At 40.6% G+C, this 23,286-nt stretch overlaps 1 protein-coding gene across 1 annotated transcript in view; it reads left to right on the forward strand.

The window, feature by feature from the left end:
* Positions 1 to 23,286, forward strand: part of LOC109473931 (E3 ubiquitin-protein ligase rnf213-alpha-like) — a 134,495-nt gene that overhangs the window by 40,523 nt on the left and 70,686 nt on the right. Inside the window, exons 26-43 of the mRNA XM_019774105.1 lie at positions 504 to 683; positions 1,179 to 1,532; positions 1,789 to 2,219; positions 2,727 to 2,851; positions 3,169 to 3,246; positions 3,902 to 4,011; positions 4,885 to 5,020; positions 5,663 to 5,852; positions 7,161 to 7,254; positions 7,736 to 7,844; positions 8,479 to 8,638; positions 9,174 to 9,342; positions 16,952 to 17,073; positions 17,641 to 17,832; positions 18,353 to 18,478; positions 19,377 to 19,506; positions 21,770 to 22,008; positions 22,539 to 22,621. Of these exons, the coding sequence (XP_019629664.1) occupies positions 504 to 683; positions 1,179 to 1,532; positions 1,789 to 2,219; positions 2,727 to 2,851; positions 3,169 to 3,246; positions 3,902 to 4,011; positions 4,885 to 5,020; positions 5,663 to 5,852; positions 7,161 to 7,254; positions 7,736 to 7,844; positions 8,479 to 8,638; positions 9,174 to 9,342; positions 16,952 to 17,073; positions 17,641 to 17,832; positions 18,353 to 18,478; positions 19,377 to 19,506; positions 21,770 to 22,008; positions 22,539 to 22,621 (3,028 nt within the window). The remainder of the gene's footprint in view (positions 1 to 503; positions 684 to 1,178; positions 1,533 to 1,788; positions 2,220 to 2,726; positions 2,852 to 3,168; positions 3,247 to 3,901; positions 4,012 to 4,884; positions 5,021 to 5,662; positions 5,853 to 7,160; positions 7,255 to 7,735; positions 7,845 to 8,478; positions 8,639 to 9,173; positions 9,343 to 16,951; positions 17,074 to 17,640; positions 17,833 to 18,352; positions 18,479 to 19,376; positions 19,507 to 21,769; positions 22,009 to 22,538; positions 22,622 to 23,286) is intronic.

Here is a 23,286-nt window from a genome sequence, read left to right on the forward strand (position 1 = left end):
AATACTACATTGTATATTATGTTAGTGTAACATGGAAGGATGCAAGTCACTTCTTCAAGCTTCTTTCAGAATGTGGAAAATGAAAAGGTGACAATCATTGTATGTTTATAGTCACTGATACATGTATGTTGCATCAGCAAGCTTGTGAAAAGTTTAGGCCACACAGATTGAATCATCAGAGTTCTTGAATTTGGCCGCTTCCCTTTTTTCTGATTTGCAAAAGAAAAAGAAAACATTTTGTCCACAGTCCAAGAAAGTCCTTATCTTCCTAGGTTTTCCATCTATCAATTCAGTGGATTGATTGAAAGTTTATAGTTCATTACATTGCAAACCAGCCTGGCATGTTGATTTTGTGGTTTCTATCATATCATTAATGGCTATCATAAGATGCCTAGGCCTGCTTTTTTCTTGTTTTGCTCAGTCCTGAGAACTGACAAATTAAATTGCCCTGCATGGCTTTATGGTAATTCCAATAAATATATCCTAAACGAATTTTTCTTCAGAATGACCTGGAGTCGGTGGTCCGATTGCAAGTAGAAGGAGCGGAGTTTGAGGATGATGATGATGAAGACATGGCTGTGAAGGAGTACAACCTGTCCATGCTGAAGAGTCTGCAGAGTAAACTCATGCTGCTGGCTAGGAAAGCTGACAAGGGCAGCCAGGAAGTGGACAGATTTGTGGAGGTCAGATGTTTTCTGATACATATTGTTACAAAATTAATGTTTATTAATTGATTCTGTCACTAAAACACTCTCTGGGAGCCCTATGTCAAGTTATCACCAATTATTGATGGTAAAAAAAGGGACAAGCAGAAACTTGCAAAGGAAAAGGTCTCTGCAAGTTGCACTCCAACATGCAATGTATGGTTGTACGAATTAAACATGGTTTGCAATACACAAGTTGCTCTTTGGTGTGTATCTACTAGTGGTTGCGCTTGGGTACAGGAAGTGTTCTCAATGCTATTTTAAAAGGAATTTAGACACTACATCCACATGTGGTGTCCAAAGGAACTTTTTTTAATTGTACCTTTGTTAGTTCTATGCAAAGTACGTCTTCTTCAATAATATGGTGCTTTTAAGTTTGTTAGCTTGCTGGATTTAGGGAACATCCTTATGGTGATTTTTGTGCACCATCACTCAATCAAACAGCCAACGATTCAATCACTTGATTTATTTCAGATTCTAACAGGTGTGATGAGACTTGGCCAGGCCTACGTTCACCTCTACAATGCCAGGGCAGTCCTGTTCAACAACTGGAATGCAGTTGTGTACTGTGACGGCAACCGAAGGGTCAAAGTCATGGTCAACTTTGGCTTCGGCACAGAAGCCCTCTACGGAACCAGGGCAGCCGTTGAAGACCAGCTGACCCAGCTGGCAAAGTACATGGAGATGTGTCTGGACGATTGGCTCGGCACCATGGACAAAGCCAGACTGGAGTGTGATGAACTGAATCACTTCACCACCGAGCAGATCGTGGTTCTCCGTAAAGCTCTGGCAAAGATGATCGACCTCAGTGAAACGGTGACCCCCCAGGTCTGTATCCGTATTGGTATAGCCGGTATAACCACCCTTTGGTGTAACACACCAGCTTGGCAGATATGGGATGCAGCAGTACCTAGCTACGTAACACCAAACTTGTTACTCTCAATTTATTGCACATTTAATTGCAGGAGTTGCTTAAAGCTTTCTACTATGACGTTGGCCCAACTGTGATTGGTGGCAACGAGTTCCACTCTACAATAGTTCTTGGAAATACAGTTTCTTGCAGTTTTTTTTTTTTTTTTCTAAGGTCCTGGCCTTGCTGTCCAGCATCAAGCCACTGTGCGCCGAAGATGACATCAGGAGGGCCATGTCACATGTTGCTGGGGACATCGACGCAATGGAGGAAGAGAATGTCAAAGAAGAGCCAATGGTTGAAGAGACAGCAAAGAAGACTTGGTCCATGGATGATGAAGAAAAGGAGGAGTTCGTGGAGAAGCTGAAACAGATGGTGCCTGATTTGACGGACCATGTTGCCTTGGCGGCCATGAAGGCTACTAAAGGTAACGTTGAGGAGGCTGTCGGATGGTGCATCAGCAACATGGACAATGATGACATGATTGAAGAGATCCTCAACAGCAATGAGAGAGATGAGGAAGAGATGGTTACTTCCATACAGGAACCTGTGTCCCTCGCTGGCTTCACCAGCATGTCACTGTCCAGAGGGGAACCCAGGAAAGAGTGAGTTCTAGGCTAAGTGTTGCATTGAACATATTTTAGCACGTTGGCAGAACGTACTGCACCTGCACAAAATCTGAAATGTACTCAAGGCGCAATAGCCCTTCTATATAGAGTTTATTGTTTAAAAATCATCGTATTCATGTCAGACTCTGTAATTTTCAAATGACGGAAAAGATATTGTCTGCAATGGGCAAAATCCTGATGCAGCATCTACCAAACATCTAACAGAAACCATGGTTTCCCACAGGTGCAGTACATTCTGCTGACATGCTGTGTAGTGTATGCATTGAAAACTTGAAAATGTTAACTTTACCATCATGCTTCATGACAATACCTGGTGTGGTTTAACGATGTACTTGTTCCTCTATACATCCATGGCAAGTATCTTTGTTTTTGTGTACCATTGCAGTGATGAATACATGTTCCTTGTAGCATTGTTGTCTGTATTGGCAAATGAAAGATCAACAACAGAATGCCGTGTGACCAAAGTTGACATTGTATTTCTAGGACAATGATCAAAAGAATGGAGTCAGTTTGGGGAGAGTACCTGACCACTGTCAAGTCCACCACGTTTGAGGAGTACATCAGCATTGACCACCTGGCCTTGGTGCTGAGGAATCTCTCCAGCACTGGTTTGTATACATCATCATCATCATCAAGTATCAGCTGGATCCAAGCTACTTATTTCACTAAAAATACATGTCAAGCATTACTTTTCTAAATTATCATATTCAAGTCCAGTATCTCTAACTAAAGTGTCAACTTTCTTGATGCCATTCAATTTATATTGTCTTGTCTCACACAAATGTATTGTGCATGTACATATAAATGTAAATGTAAGACTTTGTTGCAATTTGGTAAGATCTGTATTACAAGCTTTGAAGTACATGTTTGTCTTTAAAAATTCTATCCGTAATTAAGTTGTCATTTTGTTTTTTTATTTTCCTAGCAAACATTGCTGTAGGTCGACAGTGGCCAAGCCGTTTCTTGGAGGCAGGCAAGCCCAACCTTGTAGTGTGTCCTCAAGGTACTGGAACTATGCTGTATATCAGATTCTATAAGAGATACTGCCTTTGTTATGCTTTAAAAACTTTTAAATTAGATTAAGATTATATTGCCCAAAATAATTGCAGATATTAGGTACTGCATCAATTGCAGGTCTGTATCAATGGCAGGTGCTGCCTTTCTTGTTTGTCCAATAACTTCAGACTCAGAACTATAAATAATTATAATTGTAGACTGTCATGTAAATGTTACAGTATCTGACATTGATTGAAAAAAACTACTGTAACAGTAATTCGCAGGTTTTGTTTATGCCAGTATTGTTCACTCCTTCTTTCTGTTGACCCGTTACCTAAGTTCGATCACAGGTTCGGCTCAGCTCAGACATGTTGTGAGGGATTGAAGTCATTTTAAATGGTGACGTAAAGCCAGCGTTCCGGTGTATGATCATGAGAGAGCTACAGGCATAAGCTACCTGTAAAAACACCAAACCTCTGCATGTGAAAAATAAACATTCAAACAACAAACTTATTGAGAAGAGCAGGCTGACCCAATGTGTTTGGCTATAAATGCAGAGTGTAGTGAATCCGCATGGCACTATTCAATACTTGAAAAGGAGCATGCTTCAATCCAGGTGAAAATGACTGTTTTACCTTACGTTTACCTTTGTCCATTTCCAGACGACATCTGGCAGACAGTGTTGTCCCTGTACATGCAGGGCCAGACCACACAACCCCTCCCCTCCTACAGGGAGGTGCTCATCTGTACTCCTCACACTTCTCTGGAAGAGGTCAGGTCCCTAATCTTCTATTCTCATATTTAACAGTAACTGTAAACAGTTATTCTACACAGAACAGATTTTTAAAGTTTAAATTACCAAAGGCATGTTTTACAGATTTATCACTGAAGATGTTTGCCGACGCTGATACAGTTACTGTAGAAAAACAAAATAGGAATTCAGTATCATTCACCCTTGAAATGATCCAAGCTTCTTCTTTGAATCACCACAATGTTGACAAACAATGTCTTTTGCTTTTGTTTCAAAGCAAACTCTGACTAATTCCAGTGTTGGGCTGAAAGAATAAGATCAGTATGAATTAATAAATGAATGAATCAATGAATGAATGAATGAACGAATTATGCTTTATTTGATCCTTGCGATCAGTCAGCATTGAAGAACTTTATAGCCACTGGCTAAACTTAGTGCTACATTTAAAAGACAATCATATAGGGAATTGGACTCTTCTTAATATTGTTTGGTCTTGTCCTGACGAAGGAAGATGTTTGTGTCTAGTGTCCTTGGTACTGATATCATCACAGAAAGGTTAAAACCAGTAACTGTTCCTGAATGTCTCTGTCTCAATTAGTCATTTTTTACAAGTTAACACTGGTCAGTTCAAATTTGGAAAATAGATTCTGAAGCAATTTGGAAACTTCAGAAATATCAAAATTAATCAAGTGTGGTATTATCTGAAAGCTCTCTTCATCATGAAAGTAGTCATAAAACTTATTAGTCAGTGATGCTCATAGGCTTAGTCATGATTTATTGAAAATGCATGATACCATATGCTCTGAGGTCAGTACATGTCTGGCTCCATTTAACCATGTGGGCTTTGTGGGCACAGGTCAGTATGGTTAATCCTATTGGCAATGTCATTACCAGGTGGTTCTGCTGTGGAGGAGAGCTGTAGGAGACCAGACTGGAGGGATCTTCTGTCTGGTTGCTGCCGACCAGCTGGACTATGATGTCAGCGTCAGGGCAGAGGAGATGAGGTGCAAACTATTCCAAGGAAAAGCAGGTGATGGCCATATGAGTAATACATGTACATGTATAGCATCATAGTGTACTTGGTGTGGTGTCGAATGGATGAGTGGCTAGTCATGGGGACACAAAATCAAGAGGTCATGGTTTTGATTCCTGGTTAGACGTTGTGTCCTTCAGAAGGCATTTCATACAACTTTTCTCACCCCATCCAGTGGTAAAATGGGTACCTGACTTCAGATGGGGGAGGTAATAGGTTGTGGAAGAAGAGGGTTGGCCTCCGCCTTAAGCTTCCAATGCCCTAGACACAGTGACATTGGATTAACAACCTACTGCCCCTACAGCCTCAAATGGACTACCTTTAGTGCTTATAGCAAGAAATTGAATCAAGTCAGCCATCAAATTCTTAGATGAGAAGGGTCCTCGGGTGTTTCAAGAAATTGATTGCTACAAGTTTGCACTGCATTCAATCTTCAACAGTTACAATTAAATAATATGTTGACAAAACAAACTGGATTCTAGCATAACAATTTACTTTTTGAGAAATTTTATTACCCATTTCTAGAGTGGAATGTGTTTTAGAATTAGTGTTAACTACATTGTACAATAAGTAATAGCATCGGATAAAGTAAAATGTTAGTATCGCTAACAGTCATATATTTCTTGCTCCGCCTGCTAGGTTACCATGTTGTAGTAGTGTGTGCATCAGAGAGACAGCACCAGTCGTACATGGTGACCGCCCTGGACCAGTACAAGGTGCCCATCCCAGATGTGCCCTCCCAGGAGCACGTCCAGGAGTATCTGCTGTCACAGTTCCAGCAGCAGGATACTGGCTCAACTCTGCTGGCGTCCGTTGTAGATCACCAACGGTAGAAGAAAATATTTTCTTGAGCTGATATTTTGCTATGAGAAAAGCAATTCCTTGAAACTATTGGCTGGTAACCTGCACTACTGATGTACATGTACATGTATAAAAACTAAACAATGAATTATTATAATATATTATATAATAGGCAAACTTGAATTTTGATAGTAAGTCAAACCATCGTGTCACTTGGTTAACTGTGTAATGTGAATATTCAAATGTTTGCAGTTTTGTTTTTGCTGTGAATATAATTTTATTAAGTATTCTTATAGTGTACTACAGATTTTCTGAAATGTTCCAAACTGCAAAAGACTCCTTTTTCACCTGCTGCAGAACCCACCAAGTTCCAAGAAACATAAATGAATGTACAAGGATATTTGTTTAAGTCCATAGTAAGTACTAAGTAAAACAAAATGAAAGGGCAAAGTTTATATGTACAAGAATATTTTCGTAGTATATTTTCCATCCCACATCTTTAATTGCACATTCAAATTTTTCACAGAACTGATGAGAACTTAATGTTTCAGGTCTTCCGTGCGAGTGGTATCCTCCCAGCGTGCCGGGGTCGGCAAGTCCCTTGTCGTCCAGCGTCTCTCGGAAGAACTTGAGAAGAAGCTTCCCAGGAGTCTGCAGGGGAGACTGTCCTACATCAAAGTTCCCCTGCATGAGGCTACTGTCAACAACGATGCAGTTCTGGAGGCACTACTCCCGCATTCTGTCAACCCTGCCAGCCCCTCTCCTCGAATCATCCATCTGGACATCTCTCCCTTGGTAGGATCATGATTGAAACGTACATGTATCTTGAAAGTTCATCTGTGTTGATAGAAATCATTATGAAGCAAGTTTGAACTGTAATTTCCAACAGAACAAATTGGACTTGACTGTATTTTCGACTGTACGACAGGAATAAGCAATCCATCACTTTATGCAGATGAAAACATGTGACTCAGTGAGTGGTAACCTGCAACCTTCAATCCACTACTGACCCATTCACTGGAAATTAAGCTAAGCATTTTTTTGCTTTAAAGTAACTGTTATTTGAAAAAAAACCCACTTATCTCAATAAAAAAATAGTCTGACAAATATAATCATTATGAAATGTCGCCAGTGTTTTTTTTTTTTAATCATACCTGTTGTGTTTGCAGGTTCATAACGGAGTGGAATGCCTTCTGTTTAACCTGTTGGTGTTGGGTAGCCTGGTGGGGAGGGTTGAAATGTGGCCAGTGTCTTTTTTAAAAACACCATGCTTGTTGTGTTTGTAGGTTCAAAATGGAGTGGATTGCCTTCTGTTTAACCTGTTGGTGTTGGGTAGCCTGGTGGGGAGGGACGGGTCTGTGTGGAGACGTCTACCCTGGGACCTGTACGTGGTGGAACACACCTACAAACCACAGGCTGCTGACACACAGGTGAAATATCTTACTTTCAAAGTGTCAATACTTAATTGTACATTTTTTAAAACAGTTATGGCTAATGACAGACTGAGTGTTCTTGCATGTCCATATATACAAATGTAGCAGCTGCTATAATTGTACATATAGAAGATAGAAATTGGATAAACACAACCTTAAATATGAGCAAAAATATTCATTCTAGTTACCATTACTTGTTTGATGGACATCTTGATTTTGATATAGCGTTCCTACCCTGTCCGTTGCCATTCTTTGCGTAGCTACATGTACATGACTTCTTTTTGTGAACGTTCCTCTACAATCCACTGTATGTAATTCATAATTATTACTATGATCATATGCATCTTGGTTACACTAGACAACAGACTTGTTGCTCTCAACCAAGGCAGCTTCAATCACACTTCATGTTGGAAATTTTGAACGTAGAATGCAATACTGTGTTGCCAACACTAACCCATTGCTTCCTGTTATTCTACAGAAGAACAGAGAAGAGCACAAGTCGTTTGTGTCCATGCTTCCGAGTGTGACTTGCATATCTCCCAGACAGACCTACAACTTGCTGACAAAAAATCAACAAGCCATTCCAGGTATGTCGACTTACTCCAATATCGGTTAAACTTATATCAATGGAGCTTAGTATACATGTTGAAAGATGTTCGATTGATCTGTGGGTATAAAAGATTTACAGAACTCTGTACTAGAGCTGTAGTAAACTGTTTCATTTTGTAATTTTTTTAGTGGTGATTGACCTGTTACATCAGTTCACCTTTATTGGTCGACTAATATACCTATTTATATATATATATATAGTAACTTCGTTCTTTTTGAACATTTGGCATTGAGGGAGATGTGATAATTCAATTTAGCAATACCTCCAGAAAATACTTTTAAGAACGTTTCTATAGCCATGCATTAGAAGACGACGAGGTACAAACTTTCTGTCACTTCAATCACGGATGGAGTGTTCTATGACATTTGCTGAAATATTGGATATATACTCAAATTATACATGATTTCATCACGGGAATTTTATATTCCCTGTTTTCGCGGTCACTTCTGTACTGCAAAACTATAATTACCGCAAAGCAATAATTCACCGACTTTCTTTTGCTGCACCTGCCGGCACCACAAACATTGTGTATTTTCCTCATAATGCAAAATTTTGCTACCATGAATATAAAATTAAAGTGATTTACAGTACTGTATGACTGTTTCTGCTAGGTTTGTGTCAGGTGGATGAGGTGATGTTCAGGAGTGTAGAGTACCAGCGTCCGTACCAGTACCTCCGGAGGTGGATGGCCAACGTCAACCTGGACACCTTCGTGTTCACACCCACCAGCACAGAAGGAACCCATCAGGACTTCCTGCACACAATTCTCAGGTAGTTACGGACTAAAGAAATGTGGACTTTTGGTTTCTTACAGTTTTGATTTTGCACACAAAGTGTGTCTTGCCCCTGCCAGTATTTTTGAGTTCCTGAAATCTCCCCTTTCGGTTAACTGCATGCAGGCATACCCAAGATCCCAGAGCTACATTTGTACTCAACCAGTCTCTGATGAAAACTGTCAAACTTTAAGTTTGGTGTTAGGAAGGGCATTCAGCCCAAAGGCACATAGAGATAACATGAAACATTTTGTGTATGCATGCAAGTCCTAGCTTTTATATAGTGAGAGATTTACAATGAGTATAAAAATATAAAATTGTTGACGAATGTACATTTGTACAGTGTATAGGATACAGAATGCTATTGTATCAGTCATATGCACCTTTTGGTGGCATATTTGACAGTTTTGGCATAACAACTACATGTATCTGTTGTAACAGTTGTAATTATTACCTACTTGTATTAGTACATTGTACATGTAGATGAAAGTGATTTAAATTTAATTTTTTGTGTTTTGTGAATGATTGTGCAGTTACTGTGGGATGGAGGATCCGTCCTGGGCTGAGCTGCTGCACTTCCTGTCCTTCCTCAACTACCAGCTGCAGGACTACGAACACTCGGCCTTCTGTCTGGACTTCCCCAGGGACACCCTGCCCGGCTTCAGGAAGTTTGTGGTGCAGTTCATGATCATCATGTCCAAGGTAAGCACTTTATAGATAACGTCATTAGGCCACACTAATTTAATTTGTTGCTTCTCAGATTCACCCTGCGCCACTGCCTGTGCCTGGCATATATTATGTTGACAGACTCCATGTTGTGACCATGCTGTTAATAAACACCTCCTAGCATCGGTTGGAATCTTCGCGTCCTGTCCGCTTATTCGCACTCTTGGCCACTTAGTGGCGTGGTGGCAGCTTGGTGGGTCACGTATACCCCAGGATTTCCATCCGACATCTCAAAACGTCAAGAGACACGACTTCAAAGACGGGATGCTTTCGCAGCCGACTGGTTGAAACAGCATTGAGTGAATTTCCTGGACTCGGGGTTTGATTCCCCTCCTTTAAACGCCAGAAGATCCCCTGGTCTGCCGATCATCCTTTCGCAGAATCTTCACTTCAGTCCCGACGACAGGGTCCCCAGAAGACGACAGGAGCAGTTCAGCGTGACTCTATCTGACACCCAGGAAAATGAGTTCCAGGTTAATTCCGTCCACATGTGCAGCTAGCGGTCACCATATTTCCTTTGTCTGCAGTTCCTCGCACGCACTCATGTTGCTTGTGCCCACATCCCAAAGAGGACGGCTCCCGGTGAAGCGCGTAGCTTCGTTCGGCGACGGACAGCTCACGTTTGGCCTGCCCAGAACTGTACAACAAAGACACCAAGACCAAGGTACCAGAACATTCCGTCATCATTCCTCACATCTTCACATGGCCGCCGCATCGAACCGCGCCCCCAAACAGTGGGCGCTCTTGAAACATGAAACCATCAACAGCTTTGAAAACTGGCGTTCCAACCTTTTGTATGTCTTTAATATCCCTTGACCCCAACTTCTCCCCGTTCCTTGCCAATGGCTTCACGTGGCGAAAGAAGTCGGCGGGAGTGGAAAACCGAGGCCTCACCGCCGATGGAGAAGCGGTCCCGCAGGCTAAACACCACACGGCCCCCCAGAAGGCGGCATCCCTGGAACTGATGCTGGGACGAATCGCAAATTTCTGTCCGGTGATATCAAGAAACAGGATTGTGAAGGCAAGTACGTCCTCAATGACATTTGGCAGACCATCCGCTTACACTTTGGCTTTCAATCGACCGGGGGCTATTTCTTGGACATTGCAAATATTAAACAAGAACCTAATGAGCGCCCTGAAGACTTATTTCAGCGCTTGACCGCAGCAGTCGAAGACAATCTCCTCGTCCCGGAGGGGGAAATAACACACCACGGTGACGGTCACATTACTGAGGAGGCTGTCACTCCGTCCCTGGAAAACTTCATCGTCCTCCTGTGGCTGAAGTTACTTCATCCAGCACTACCAGCCTTAGTCAAACAACGCTATGGCTCGGAACTGCGTCACAAAACTCTAGCGTCTATAAAACCGGAACTCTCCTTGGCATTACAATCTCTCATGGACGAGCTCCAAACCACCGAAGACGTCAGAACCCTCCGTCTCAGCCAAGGTCGTGACCAGTACCGTAGTGACAACAATATTACTCTCGGTCACCACAGACCAGATCTCACAATAAAGTGTGCCCCATCTGCTCTCAATCCAGTAAGCCACGAACCGACCACTTCCTCAGCGAGTGCCCGTACCTCCCAGACGCAGACAAACAGTATATGCAGCGAACCAGACGAACCGAGCCACCAGAGGACCCTACCGCACCACATTGAACTCAATAACAGTCATCCCGGACGTCAACAGACACATTAGAACTTTAGTTACCTGACCATACCTGATTGAACTCTACCAGACACTGTTATAGTTATGATTCACAGGACTCTTGCCGGCCATTTCTTGTTGAGTACCCTGTATTTTTTTTCTCTAGCCACTTATATTATTTGTTACTCTCTTCAAGGCTTATTGTATGAAACGAGCCTCTTATATTATTTGTTACCCTGTTCAAGGTTGATATCAACCGAAGCACTAACTATATGAAACTAATCTGTACCCTTTTTTGTACAATAGTGAATACACTAGATAGTCTTAACTCCTCATGCAAGGGGTCAGTATTATTCAACAGTTATCCAGTCATAACCCTTTTCGTGAATCCAGAGCCTATCTGTTTATAACTTGTTCTGTAGAGCTAGAATATTATTACTCCGTGAAGGAGGTCAGGACCTCCAGACGGAGTGTTGTGATCGGCTGATTTTTCATGTTCGCAGTCAAAACACTGGGTTCTCTTTGTGTAATTGGCACGCAATTTTATACGCCGTCTGCGGGCATTCCCGTGTTGATGCACGAATGTGTATTTTTGCCGTTGCTGCTTTCGCGGTCAATGTAATATTGCAGACGCACCCCTACAATTACGAGGCGAATTGGAATGGTCCAGAAAAACGCGTTGTTTGGAATAGCAGTGGGGGGGGTGGAACTTCATGCAGGTACGGGGTGGTTTTGATAAGTGGTTCCAGATGTTTTTGCCCATGGTTAAGAGATGGCAAGTTTTTTGGAAGATGTTCGCAGCCAAAACGCATTCTTCCGTACGTCGCATTTCTGTGTAATTTCGCATGTGGTGTGGCATTATGTCCGGGATGATGCACGTCTTTTTATTTTTACCGTAGCTGTTTTGATATTGGAGTAACTGCTTATTTTTGAAACATCCCCATTTCTTTGAAATGTTTTCGTCCGTTTATGCAACTGTTACTAATTGCAGGGACTGCGCTAATGCCGACCAGTTGCGCTGTCCTGATACACCACGAATGTGCGAGTGTTCCCTGTAGACAGTCCCGGGAGTCATTTTTTTCGCACATTCCAGGAGCCAAACCAAAATACGTTCATGAACCGAGTCCAAAAAACCGAAACGTGAAAATCGGATGATCGGACCTGATGTACTTTTCTCTTTCTGTAGATTGTACACACAATACACACACATCTTTAGATAATCTGGCCATGGCAGGTTAAAAAATAGTAACCCTGAATCATACTAGATTAGCGTAAATGCATGTTAATGCATTCAAAACAAGAAAAGAAATTGTTTCCGGGTATTAATCTCTTGAATCACGGCGCTGAATATTGACGCAAAAATATTTCGGGCATCGCGCGCCCTTCCCCGTTGTTTAGACTGTATGCAAATCCCGCGTCACGTGTAGGCATCTCGCATCTCTGATTGGTTGTTGCGTCTTAAGATGACTGAGCCGACGCGCGTTTAAACAATTTTTCTTTGTTCGATTTATCACACTTCACAGAGAATTGTCGCCAATGGCTACTTCTTTTTGTTGCAATATATAATACTTCACGGAGAATTGTCGCCTATGGCTTCTTGTTGTTCGTTCAAGTAGCATAGTAAGGAAAGAAGAAAAGAAAAAGAAAACAAAAGTCACGCCACTGCCTGTGCCTGGCATATATTATGTTAATGACTCAGTCCTAACACCGACTCCATGTTGTGACCATGCTGTTAATAAACACCTCCTAGCATCGGTTGGAATCTTTGCGTCCTGTCCACTTATTCGCACTCTTGGCCACTTAGTGGCTCTGTACATTTTTGTCTGAGATCACCACGTGCATACATGTATGTACTTAACTAGCAACACTTTCCCTGCCCACACAGCTCAGACAGCCTTTACGCTTAGACATGGCAACGTCTCCCTCCAGCCTTCTTCTGACCACCAACAGCAACACAAAAAAAATATCTTAGGTTCTGAATCAACTGCAAAATGCTCAATAAATGACATATTTTGGCCCCAACCGTTGAAGAAAGTCCTTTTCTTCCTAGTTAAGTTTTTCAATGTAAAACAAATTGAATTGGTGTGGCCTTAGGTTAAACTGGAAAGGGTATTACTAAACAATCAAGCTCCAAGGATATGCACGAACAACTATGAAATTGAAAGAGGTGCTCATGACAAGTGTTGTTGAAATGAAAAGAAACCTACAGTGGGTGTCATTGGGAGACGGACAAAAAATGGCAGATATGCATGAGGTACAAAATGACTAATAAACTGGTGGACATACCAGTACTAACTTAAAATACATCATACCAGCTCAAAAAAGAAGAAATAGTCATGCCTCTGAGTTATCAACCGATTATTGAGCTATCGCAGAGTTGAACTCACTGTCACCAAGATATGAGCCAAAATATGAGCATTTTGGAGTTGATTCAGAGCCTGAAATGATTGCTTTATTTTGCAAATCAGAAAAAAATGAAGCTGACAAATCCACAAGCCTTGAAAAGACTTTTCTCTGAGGAGGCAGAAAGGGAAGAGGTCTTGTTATGTTGCTATATGGAGACAGTGATGGAGGACACAGTAGCTCAGAGTGTTTGATTGCCTATTGAGATGGACTTGAAAGGAAATTCTTGTCCCTGAAATTCTTGTCTTGATGTATGGAACTAAAAAAAGATTGAGGATACAAAGTCTGAAGGGTTTCACAAATTTGCGGTACTTTATTCAGATGTCCAAAGTGTAGACATTGTTGGTGCAAATTCAAGACAATTGTCACATATTATATGATACATTGATACAAAATTTACATCAGACAATATCTAAAAACTATGTACTTTCAGGATAAAATACAAGAGTACAGACGCCAAGGCTATCATGATAACATTTACAGTAGGCTTAATTGACATTTGTACATAGGTTTTGGATAAAAACTACCTGTTGACTAGTACAGAATATACATGCATGATCTCTTTTAGTGACTACAGATTGCTTTTACTGACAAAAGTTAGAGGATGCTACTTAAAATATCTGAACATTTCATAATCTGTCCACTGGCAGTTACTAATGTGTAACTGTCATCTGGGTAGAAGTCTTTACCGTTTTGTCCAAGCATCAATCTGTCTCAATGATTAACGTTACGGTAATATAACGCAAAATAAAACTAGAAAGGCCAACATTTGCTTGGGAGCAAATACAGCATATTTCAGTCCGTCTCCCTCCCACGCAAAAGTGGACTATTCCGTAATGATCTTAGGCACATAAATTTGAATGTGTGGGTCATTGCGCACAACTTGCGTGCAACATGACCCCATGTAACCGACAATGTTCGATTTGTTCGAGCAGTGTTCAATGGCCAACGGCAGATGGAATGGGCCATTCTTTAGATCGAACGTGGAACGGGTATAGCAGTTTTGGCCCTTTTTTGGCAGAAAATAGCCATTAAAGACCCCAAATGAGTCATTTGGAAGTGGTGTATGCCAAATATGTGACTGCTGTTCTGTAGACACACTTTCAAGGTACCCGTATACCGGATTTGAGATCATTTGGTTGTAATACCAGGGCTCAGGATCCAAAAATCTATTTTTTGTCGAAAAATGTCCCAAAAAACATTCATAAAAATTTTCCAAAGGCATGTATCATAAAAATGAAAAAAAGCCTGGGGGTATTGGCCCACTTTACCTCCATGCCAAATTTCAAGTCATTGGGATAAAAAATGACAGTCGAATCCATTTATATGAAATGGCAGGAGAAGGAGAAGAAACATTGAGCTAGAGGACACAATATACAAAATTAATGTATCTCATCAAGGATCTCATCCATACCATGTGGTATGGACTGAAATATAACTAGAGAGGCCGACATTTGCTTGGGAGCAAATACAGCATATTTCAGTCCATCTCCCTCCCATGCAAAAGTGGACTATTCCAAACTTACCCCAGTGTAAAACTGGCAAAGATTCTCAAATAAATGAATTATATAGTAGCTATGTAATTGAGAACAAAGATGCAAGAACAAGCACATTGAATCTCGAAAGCTTTACTAATCTCATTACAGGTATGCAAATACTAACAATGATGAGATTTGATACATTTTGAAGGTCTTAGGCACATAAAATTGAATGTGTGGGTCATTACGCATGACACGTGCAATGTGACCCCAGGTAACCCGCAATGGAACACGTGTTCCATGGCCAACGGCAGATATTTTTTTAGTGTTTGGGGTGCCATTTTTTTACTGTACATGTGGATAATTTCAGCAGTGTCTAAGTCTAGGGGTATCTAACTTCCTTTGAAATTCACCTACAGAAACAAAGAAAATAGCATTTTAGAGGGTTTAAAATATCCCCCTAAAACTCTCGCACCTCCACTCTTGAGCCAGTCAACAGAAAGGTGCTGTTGGGCGTGGCACAGGCTAACAGACAGTGCTGAAATCAAAGGTGTCCCTATGACCAGAGGCCACCAAAATTTTGTCTGGGACAATTCAATGTACACTTTCGGGAAATTTTGGGACAGTAGAAAAAATTTCAATTTTTTGTCGCCATGCCATTGTTACGATGTAGGTGCACAAATCAGCATTTAAACTGCTTTCGATAGGCAATTATGGATAGCATTACCAAAAACTTTGGCAAGAGGGGGTAAGAATTCGTTCTATGTAAAGGAAAAGGTTGACATGGGTAGCATTAGCAAAACTTTGGTAAGAGGGGCTAAGAATTTGTTCTATGTAAAAGAAAAAGATGACATGGATAGCATTAGCAAAAACTTCAGTTAACATTGGTATCAATAAATTGAAGTAGTGTAGCACTTACTTGCTATAGTCAGTATTAAAGACCACATGACACCAAAATATAACCTTATCTAATTCTGTATCTGTATTTGTTTAGATGGTATAGCTGCCTCTCGGCGTAACACACCAGCTTCGCAGGCATGCGGCGCGGCGGCAGCTGGCTACATTACACCAAATGACTTGTTACACCTACTTTATTACTATTGTTCATAACAATTAAATGGCTATAGTTATACATAGTGGTCATGAGGGTTATGTATCGTTATGAATAATAGCCAAAAGTCATATATAGGGTATAATGGTAAAAATTAATATGCATAATTATATATAATAACCAAAATGGATATGCATAGTTATATATAATGGTTAAAAGGGATATGCATAATTATGTATAATGGTTAAAAGGATATACATAATTATGTATAATGATCAAGAGGAATATACATAGTTATGTATAATGATCAAGAGGGATATACATAATTATGTATAATGATCAAAAGGGATATACATAATTATGTGTAATGGAAAAACTAATATGTATAATCATACATGATTATAGATAAATATAGTATAATCATGTATAATTATGTATAATTGGACTATACCCTAGGGACTAATTAACACATTCCACATATTTGTCACCTTCTACTATGTACTCAGAAAAAATATAAACCTAATTGGGTAAAGCAATTTAGAGTTATTAGCGAGGAGTCCATAATTAAAGTGTTTTTCCATAATTAAAGTGCTGCTTGTTATTAACTTACATTTTGTACAAAATACAGAAATATGGACATCATTTGTGCTGTTGTTGAGTTTAGCTGCTGCATTTTATTGACCAGGTTGTCTGCTCTGTGTGAGCCAGAGAAGTGTCACATGACAACAAGCATTATACACACTTTTTTCAGTAAATGCAGCTGTGCATCTACAGACACTGAAGAAACACAATTTATCAACACGGTTATAAAGTACAACATTTTGATTCAATCCACCGTTGACCCTATAATGGTTAGCAAACATCTGCACAAGTTGAGAGTAGTGAATCATATCACTGACAAATATATGCTTCATTATGAGTTCATTTCAGAATGATGAAGTCAAAAGGATTGATGTCAGTAGTATCTGACATGCTTATATGTTAACATGTGTCCCGAATTCTCCAGGATTTTGCTACTCCATCCCTGAACATGAGTGACCAGAGCCCTTCCCTGAAGTCGGCTCCTTCAGACGATCTGGAACAGGCAGAGATTCAGCAGTTGCAGCTGAGGAGAACCTGGGAGAACAGGTACTTTCCTTATTAATGCATGCTCTATTTAAGGATACGTAAAGTCTTTTGTGTGTGTGTGTGTGTGTGTGTGTGTGTTTGTGTGTGTGTATGTTTGTGTGTGTGTGTGTGTGTGTGTACTTATGTGTGTGTGTGTGTGTGTGTGTGGATAGCACTCAGCACCAAGGACGGGTATGCTAATTTGTGCGCGCGTGTGTGGCTAGTGTTCAGCAATAAAGACATATGTGTGTGGTGGGCTTGTGTGTGTGTGTAGGTGTGTGTGTGTGGATAAACACAATAACTTGTAGTTATATTCTGTAGGTATATTCTGTACAGTAGATTGAGACCTTGAGACATTGGCAGGATGTTGTGTTATTTATTACTAATGGTTGCTCTCAAACTTTCAGTTTTGATATCTCGGGTTCTAGATACATGACTGTACATGTATGCTGAGGTCACGAATTTTGTATGCTGGGGTCACGAAGAAGTTAATCAGAATAATAAGTTGGGCCCCCTAGCAGCTTGTTCTGGATCTGCTGGGGTGTTTGTTGAAAAATCTTTGCTTTTGTAAACTTTTCTTGTCCACAGCCCTCACCCGTACCTGTTCTTCAATGCTGACCACAACACCATGACGTTCCTGGGATTCTATGTGGACCATGCGGGGAGTGTGATCGATGCCTCCGGGCAGCTTCTGGAGCAGAACGTCATATCTGGTAATCTGTACCAGGGAATGGCCAGTAACGGGGTCAAGTTTAATGTCACCTTTGATGACCTAACTAGGTACTAGGACCTTTCCTACATATACATGTATGTATAAGTATTACAAGATATCTTACCATTATTATAATAATATTATAGGAATAATTAAGGAATAGAGCTACAAGTCATGTACAAACAAGTTCAGTGAACCTACAAATGTATCCTCCGTAATCATGCAAACTTGCCATTGTCAGCTTTCATTATGCAATTTTGTACAATATATGTGTTTTAGCTGATGCATGGGGAAAGCCAAATCATTATATATTGACAGAAGCATGATAATTTCATAAATCTTAATTGAATCAATGCAGCTGGAAATAATGCAAAGTTTCAAAATTTTAATGTTTCGACTGCTATGCAACAATCTGCATCTGATTCAGTAAAAAGAAAGGAAGGTTTATGTTCTGATGAAGATCACTGGATAGTTGTCAAAATGTCTGAAGCGCTGTATTATTTCAAGTTCATCAAATTAAACTAAGATGTATTATATCCTGAAAAAAAACTCATAAATGTACAATTATATTATAACATTTTGTTCCAGATTTGAAAAAATCCAGAAGTTGTGCTTTGTGATGGGCATTCACAATGTGTTCTATGATCCTGACCCATCCTACGAACTAACAACAGACAACGTCAAGAAGATCCTGGCTATTCATATGAGGTTCAGGTTAGTGTCCCATTCTTTCCTACCTCCGGGTGAGTTTTGAAGAAAGGTTAAGGTATTGGCAAAAAGTCCTGAGCGATGCCCAGAGGGACTTAAGGTGGGGTTCCCCTTGGCATATGACATATGGTGTAAAATTTTTTTTTTTTCAAATTGCCTCCCTCCAAAATCCCCCTCTTTGCTTGGTGCTATGGGTACATGCCGATGACACATATCTCCTCACCTCCCACCCCCTCACTCTTGTCCAGCTTTGTCCTGGTTGGGGCTTCTCTGCTCCGAAATTCTAAGACTAGTTCTCCACTGTAAGCAATCAATTTTATGAGGCAAGTTTGAAAATTAAATTACATTTAATGTAATTTCCAACACAAGAAATTGGAAATTTTGTACCCTACAACAGTCTTTGTCAAGGAATGAGCAATCGACCACTTCTGTGAGTTCATGTTAATATGCAGGTAACGCATGAGACTCTGTTTGTTTGTTTACTATCTCCATCAGTGTGTATGTCACACTACTCTTCCTGGATTCTGTAGTGAATAATCAGATTAAGTATTTAGACCATCGCACACCGGGGCATGCTCCTACTCTTTTTCAAAAGGTGTGGTGGGTTCTTTAACGTGCGTGGGTTGTGGCTGTTCCCAAACACTGGACTTCCATTTGACGTCCTATCCGAGGGACGTCCCTAACAAAAGCTATAGGACTGGTACTCATTTTCACCTGAGTGAGCTGAGGAAAGTCATGTCAAGTGCCTTTCCCAAGGGCACAAGATTGGTGACAAGGTAGGATTCGAAGCCGGAACCTCTTGGTTCAAGGCAGAACACGCTACTCCTACGCCACATGACCCCACAAGGTTGTGAGCAGAGAACCAGTCAATGTTGTACCTCAAGGTTTTTTTTCACCCTACCAGGTGCAACATCCCTGTCATCATCATGGGAGAGACGGGCTGCGGGAAGACCAGGCTCATCAGGTTCATGTGTGACCTTAAGGCAGGTCACGTCAAGGGCAAGAAACATCCCAAGAATATGATCATCATGAAGGTTTGTCAGAACATTGTTCAATGCACTGTCTAAAAGCTAAAACAGTTAGGAACTATTTTTTATGAATCGCACAATCAATCAATTAAAGCTGCATTTATTAATAATAATATGTGATTTTTGGCTGTCTAATCTTAAAACAAAAAGTCGATTTTCTGGCCATTTTTTTACAATTTGCTAGTTGAATAAACCCCACCGTGTTACACTGCACCATTCAGTTCATGGAGGCGAGACGATATTTTTGCGATGCGAGCGGTTAGAAAACTGAGAAATCAGACGCGCGCGCCAGGGTGTTTGCCATGTTTGTTGACTTCCAAACATGTCCAAGTACTCCAGAGTCTGCCATAGCCGGCCCGGAGATTTGTCACGTGGCCTAACGTGACCCTGGCGCGGGACCTTCGATTCTGACAGCCGGTTTTCGCCTTTGGTTCCCGGGTTTGTTTTGACCGTGTTATTCCTTCGATTAGTGAGTATACCAACAACACCCGCTTTTGAAACTTGTCCTTCTCCTTCCTTTTCCTGGCGGAACTGGTCAGCAAACTTCTTCTGCCTCCACGGTTCACCCGATCCCGACCGCCCTCCATTCCCGCCATTTTGTTTCATCATCAGAGGGCTAGATAGTCATGACGTCACCCAGCCGGAACTCACCGAAGATTCCCGACTGAAAACCGTTGTTTGTTTGGGTTCCAGCGGTGGCATCAACTTGGTGCCACCGGGAACTGAGCGCACATTGAGCGGACTGTTCTTGCGCTAACAAAATACGCCAGAAACGTAGTATAATGACGCAAATGTGTTTAAAAGTGATAGTAAATGATGATAAAACCAAGATTTGTTAGATTCAGAATATTTGAATTTTTTGCGCAAAAAACTACATAATGCAGCTTTAACTCAGATCAATCCATTCAACCATCACTAAGTCTTAGTGAAATAGACAGTCATACATTTGGCAGTTAAAGTTATCATCCTCCCTGCAACCATTGACATGGTCGTTTATGTATATGGCAGCACCATATGCATCCGATCCTGTAGCCCTTTGTCATACAGTTGTGCAATCACTGCAGCGGGGGCTAGTCCACCGGTAGTGGTGTGTGTTTAACTGTCATACTCTTTCTCAAATGCTGAGTGCTGAACAGTCTTTGGTATGACTCGGCAAGGAATTGAACTCACGACCCATTGAATGCAAGGGGAGCACTCTACCCACTTGGCCATAATGTACCTGGTGACATGATAATTTTTTTAATTTTTTTGTACAATGTATATTCTGTGGTCTAAGTTTATTCCATCTAATATAGTATACTGTATATTAGGTTCATGAGTAACCTACCAGCAAGATACATGTATATGCCAGCTACATGTAGCTGACCATTATGGCCAAGCTTAAGAGTACATGTACAAGACGAAGGTAACTAAATTATAATATACAACATCGTCCATTACAAAACAAGTATTTTTATGGGCCTTTCAAAATCATGGCCACTGGAGTAGAAACGTTCAGGACATATTCCGTAAAGTTGATCAAGAACATGTTAAAACTTTACCTTAACACATTGAGGGGTGACATATTTTTTAGGCAAATTAAAGGGAAGCTTTTTGACTAATACAAACAAGACTGGGCAACCAAAGTACATTTGAAGCCTAAACTAAGAACATATGCTCTGTTTAAAGATACTTACTGTGTATAGAAAAATATGCGAGCTGGTATTTTACCTATCAATGTTGAAACTGGACGTTACCAGGGAATTCCTGAGGAAAATAGAATTTGTTCCATGTGTGACCTGGATGAAGTAGAAAACAAAACACATTTTCTTTTTTACTGTCCCTTTTATGATGATCTTTGAGAAAATATGTTTCATAAAATTTATATAAAATCACCTGACATCATATGGGAAAGAGATGAAAATAGAATTAAGTGGCTCTTTAACGAGGGTGTATCTGATCTAGCAACTTTCATTTGTTGAGCGTGGGGGAAAAGAAGAAAACACCTGTATTCATAATACATCTGATTTTTTTTTTTACAAGTTTTCACTTGTTACTTCTGCACGTTTGTTTTCTCTTATTATGTTTCATTTACCTTAATATGTACTTGTATTTATTTTGTGAGATCTTGGTTCATTATGTACAGATTTATTTATTTGCATTTACGATCTGTTATGAGTTCACATTGTTCACCATTATTGTATATAGCCTACCTTTATTTGTGTTCATATTTTGTTTGGGTTCTGTTATCCATACCTTTGTTTCTCTTTTGTTTATGTCTGTTTAACAGGTCCATGGTGGAGTGAGGGCAGAGGACATCATACGTAAGGTGGAGAGAGCTCAGCAGACTGCCAGGGTCAACAGGGACAGGCACAACATCGACACTGTGCTGTTCTTTGACGAGGCCAACACCACAGAGGCCATTGGCCTGATAAAGGAGATCATGTGTGATGGGACCATCGCAGGACAGCCTCTCAACAGGCAAGACGGCTGTCTCAAGATCGTCGCTGCCATTAACCCATACAGAAGGTAAGGCCCTGTAACAGTGGGGGGTTTATAGGCGCTACCAACTGACCTGGCCTTTTAGCGGAGTGGTTAGAGTGTCGGATTTTGAAGCTGGTGCTCGGGAGGTCGTGGGTTCGAAACCCAACCCGGGACCTGTTTTTACTCCCTCCTCCTGTTTCTTACAGTAGTGTAACAGTGAGTATATAGGCGTTACTAACTACCCGCATGGTTTGGGTTGCTGGTTGTGAGCTGCGGGTTCGATTCCCGGTCAGAGTCAACCTTTGAGTAACTACTTTCTCTTGTGTTACAGCCCCATCAATTTAATTTGTTGGTTCTCTAATTTTTTTAATAAATTATGAAAGGACAAAGTGAAGACAATCCCCCAAAATACATTATTGCGGATGATTTATTATATCATAGAAAATGAGAAGTACTTCTAAGGATACCATTCTGCCTGATTGCTGAGTAGTTTTGTACATATCAGGCCAGAAATTTTTTTAACATACACAGTGTCTACATGTGTTATAATTTTTTACATGCTTTTCTCTCCTCAGACACACAGATGACATGATCAGGAGGCTGGAGGAGGCAGGACTTGGCTACCATATCAAGGCCACAGAGACAAAGGATAGGTTTGGTATGTGTGACGTATGTTTTCCTTTCAGTAATCATGAAGAATATTGCATGTATAGACGTATAGAAACCAAAAAGGAGTTGTTCTTTTATTCAATCAGTTAAACCCAGTATGCCATGATTAAAACTTTTAGATCTTAGGTCAGTTGACTGTCACCACAGAATTTATTTATTTACTAGTCTTTATTTATTGAAAATGCAACAAGACATTACACTGACTCTCAAGGCAGCAAAGCTGATGTTAGAGAGTCAACACATAAGGACAAAACATATAGGGCACATAATATCAACAGTGTGAAATTACAAAAAAAAATGATCATAAGAACCTATATCATTCCAATTAGCCGAGTAAATATATGTACACATCTAAAATAACACATTTGGAGGTCAGAGGTCGATAAAATAAGTCACAGTCAGACTACCTTATATGAGAAAAAAAAGGATACTAAATAACAAGGTTAGAAAGGAACAGCTGGAAGTGCCTAGAAACGGTTTGTTGAAGTGATGTAAGTGTGGAAGGAGTGTGAGAGGCTTTCGTTTAATGTGATGTCATTGCCCGGGGACCCGTTGAGTAGAACGCTGGTGGAGAGGGACCACAGAATTGTCACCATGGTAACTTGTGCTGTAGCAGCACCTTGTGGTATTGAATTACATTATGTAGCAAGTTGC

Source organism: Branchiostoma belcheri, unplaced genomic scaffold, assembly GCF_001625305.1.
Source record: "Branchiostoma belcheri isolate BF01 breed outbred unplaced genomic scaffold, Haploidv18h27 scaffold101, whole genome shotgun sequence".
NCBI lineage: Eukaryota > Metazoa > Chordata > Leptocardii > Amphioxiformes > Branchiostomatidae > Branchiostoma > Branchiostoma belcheri.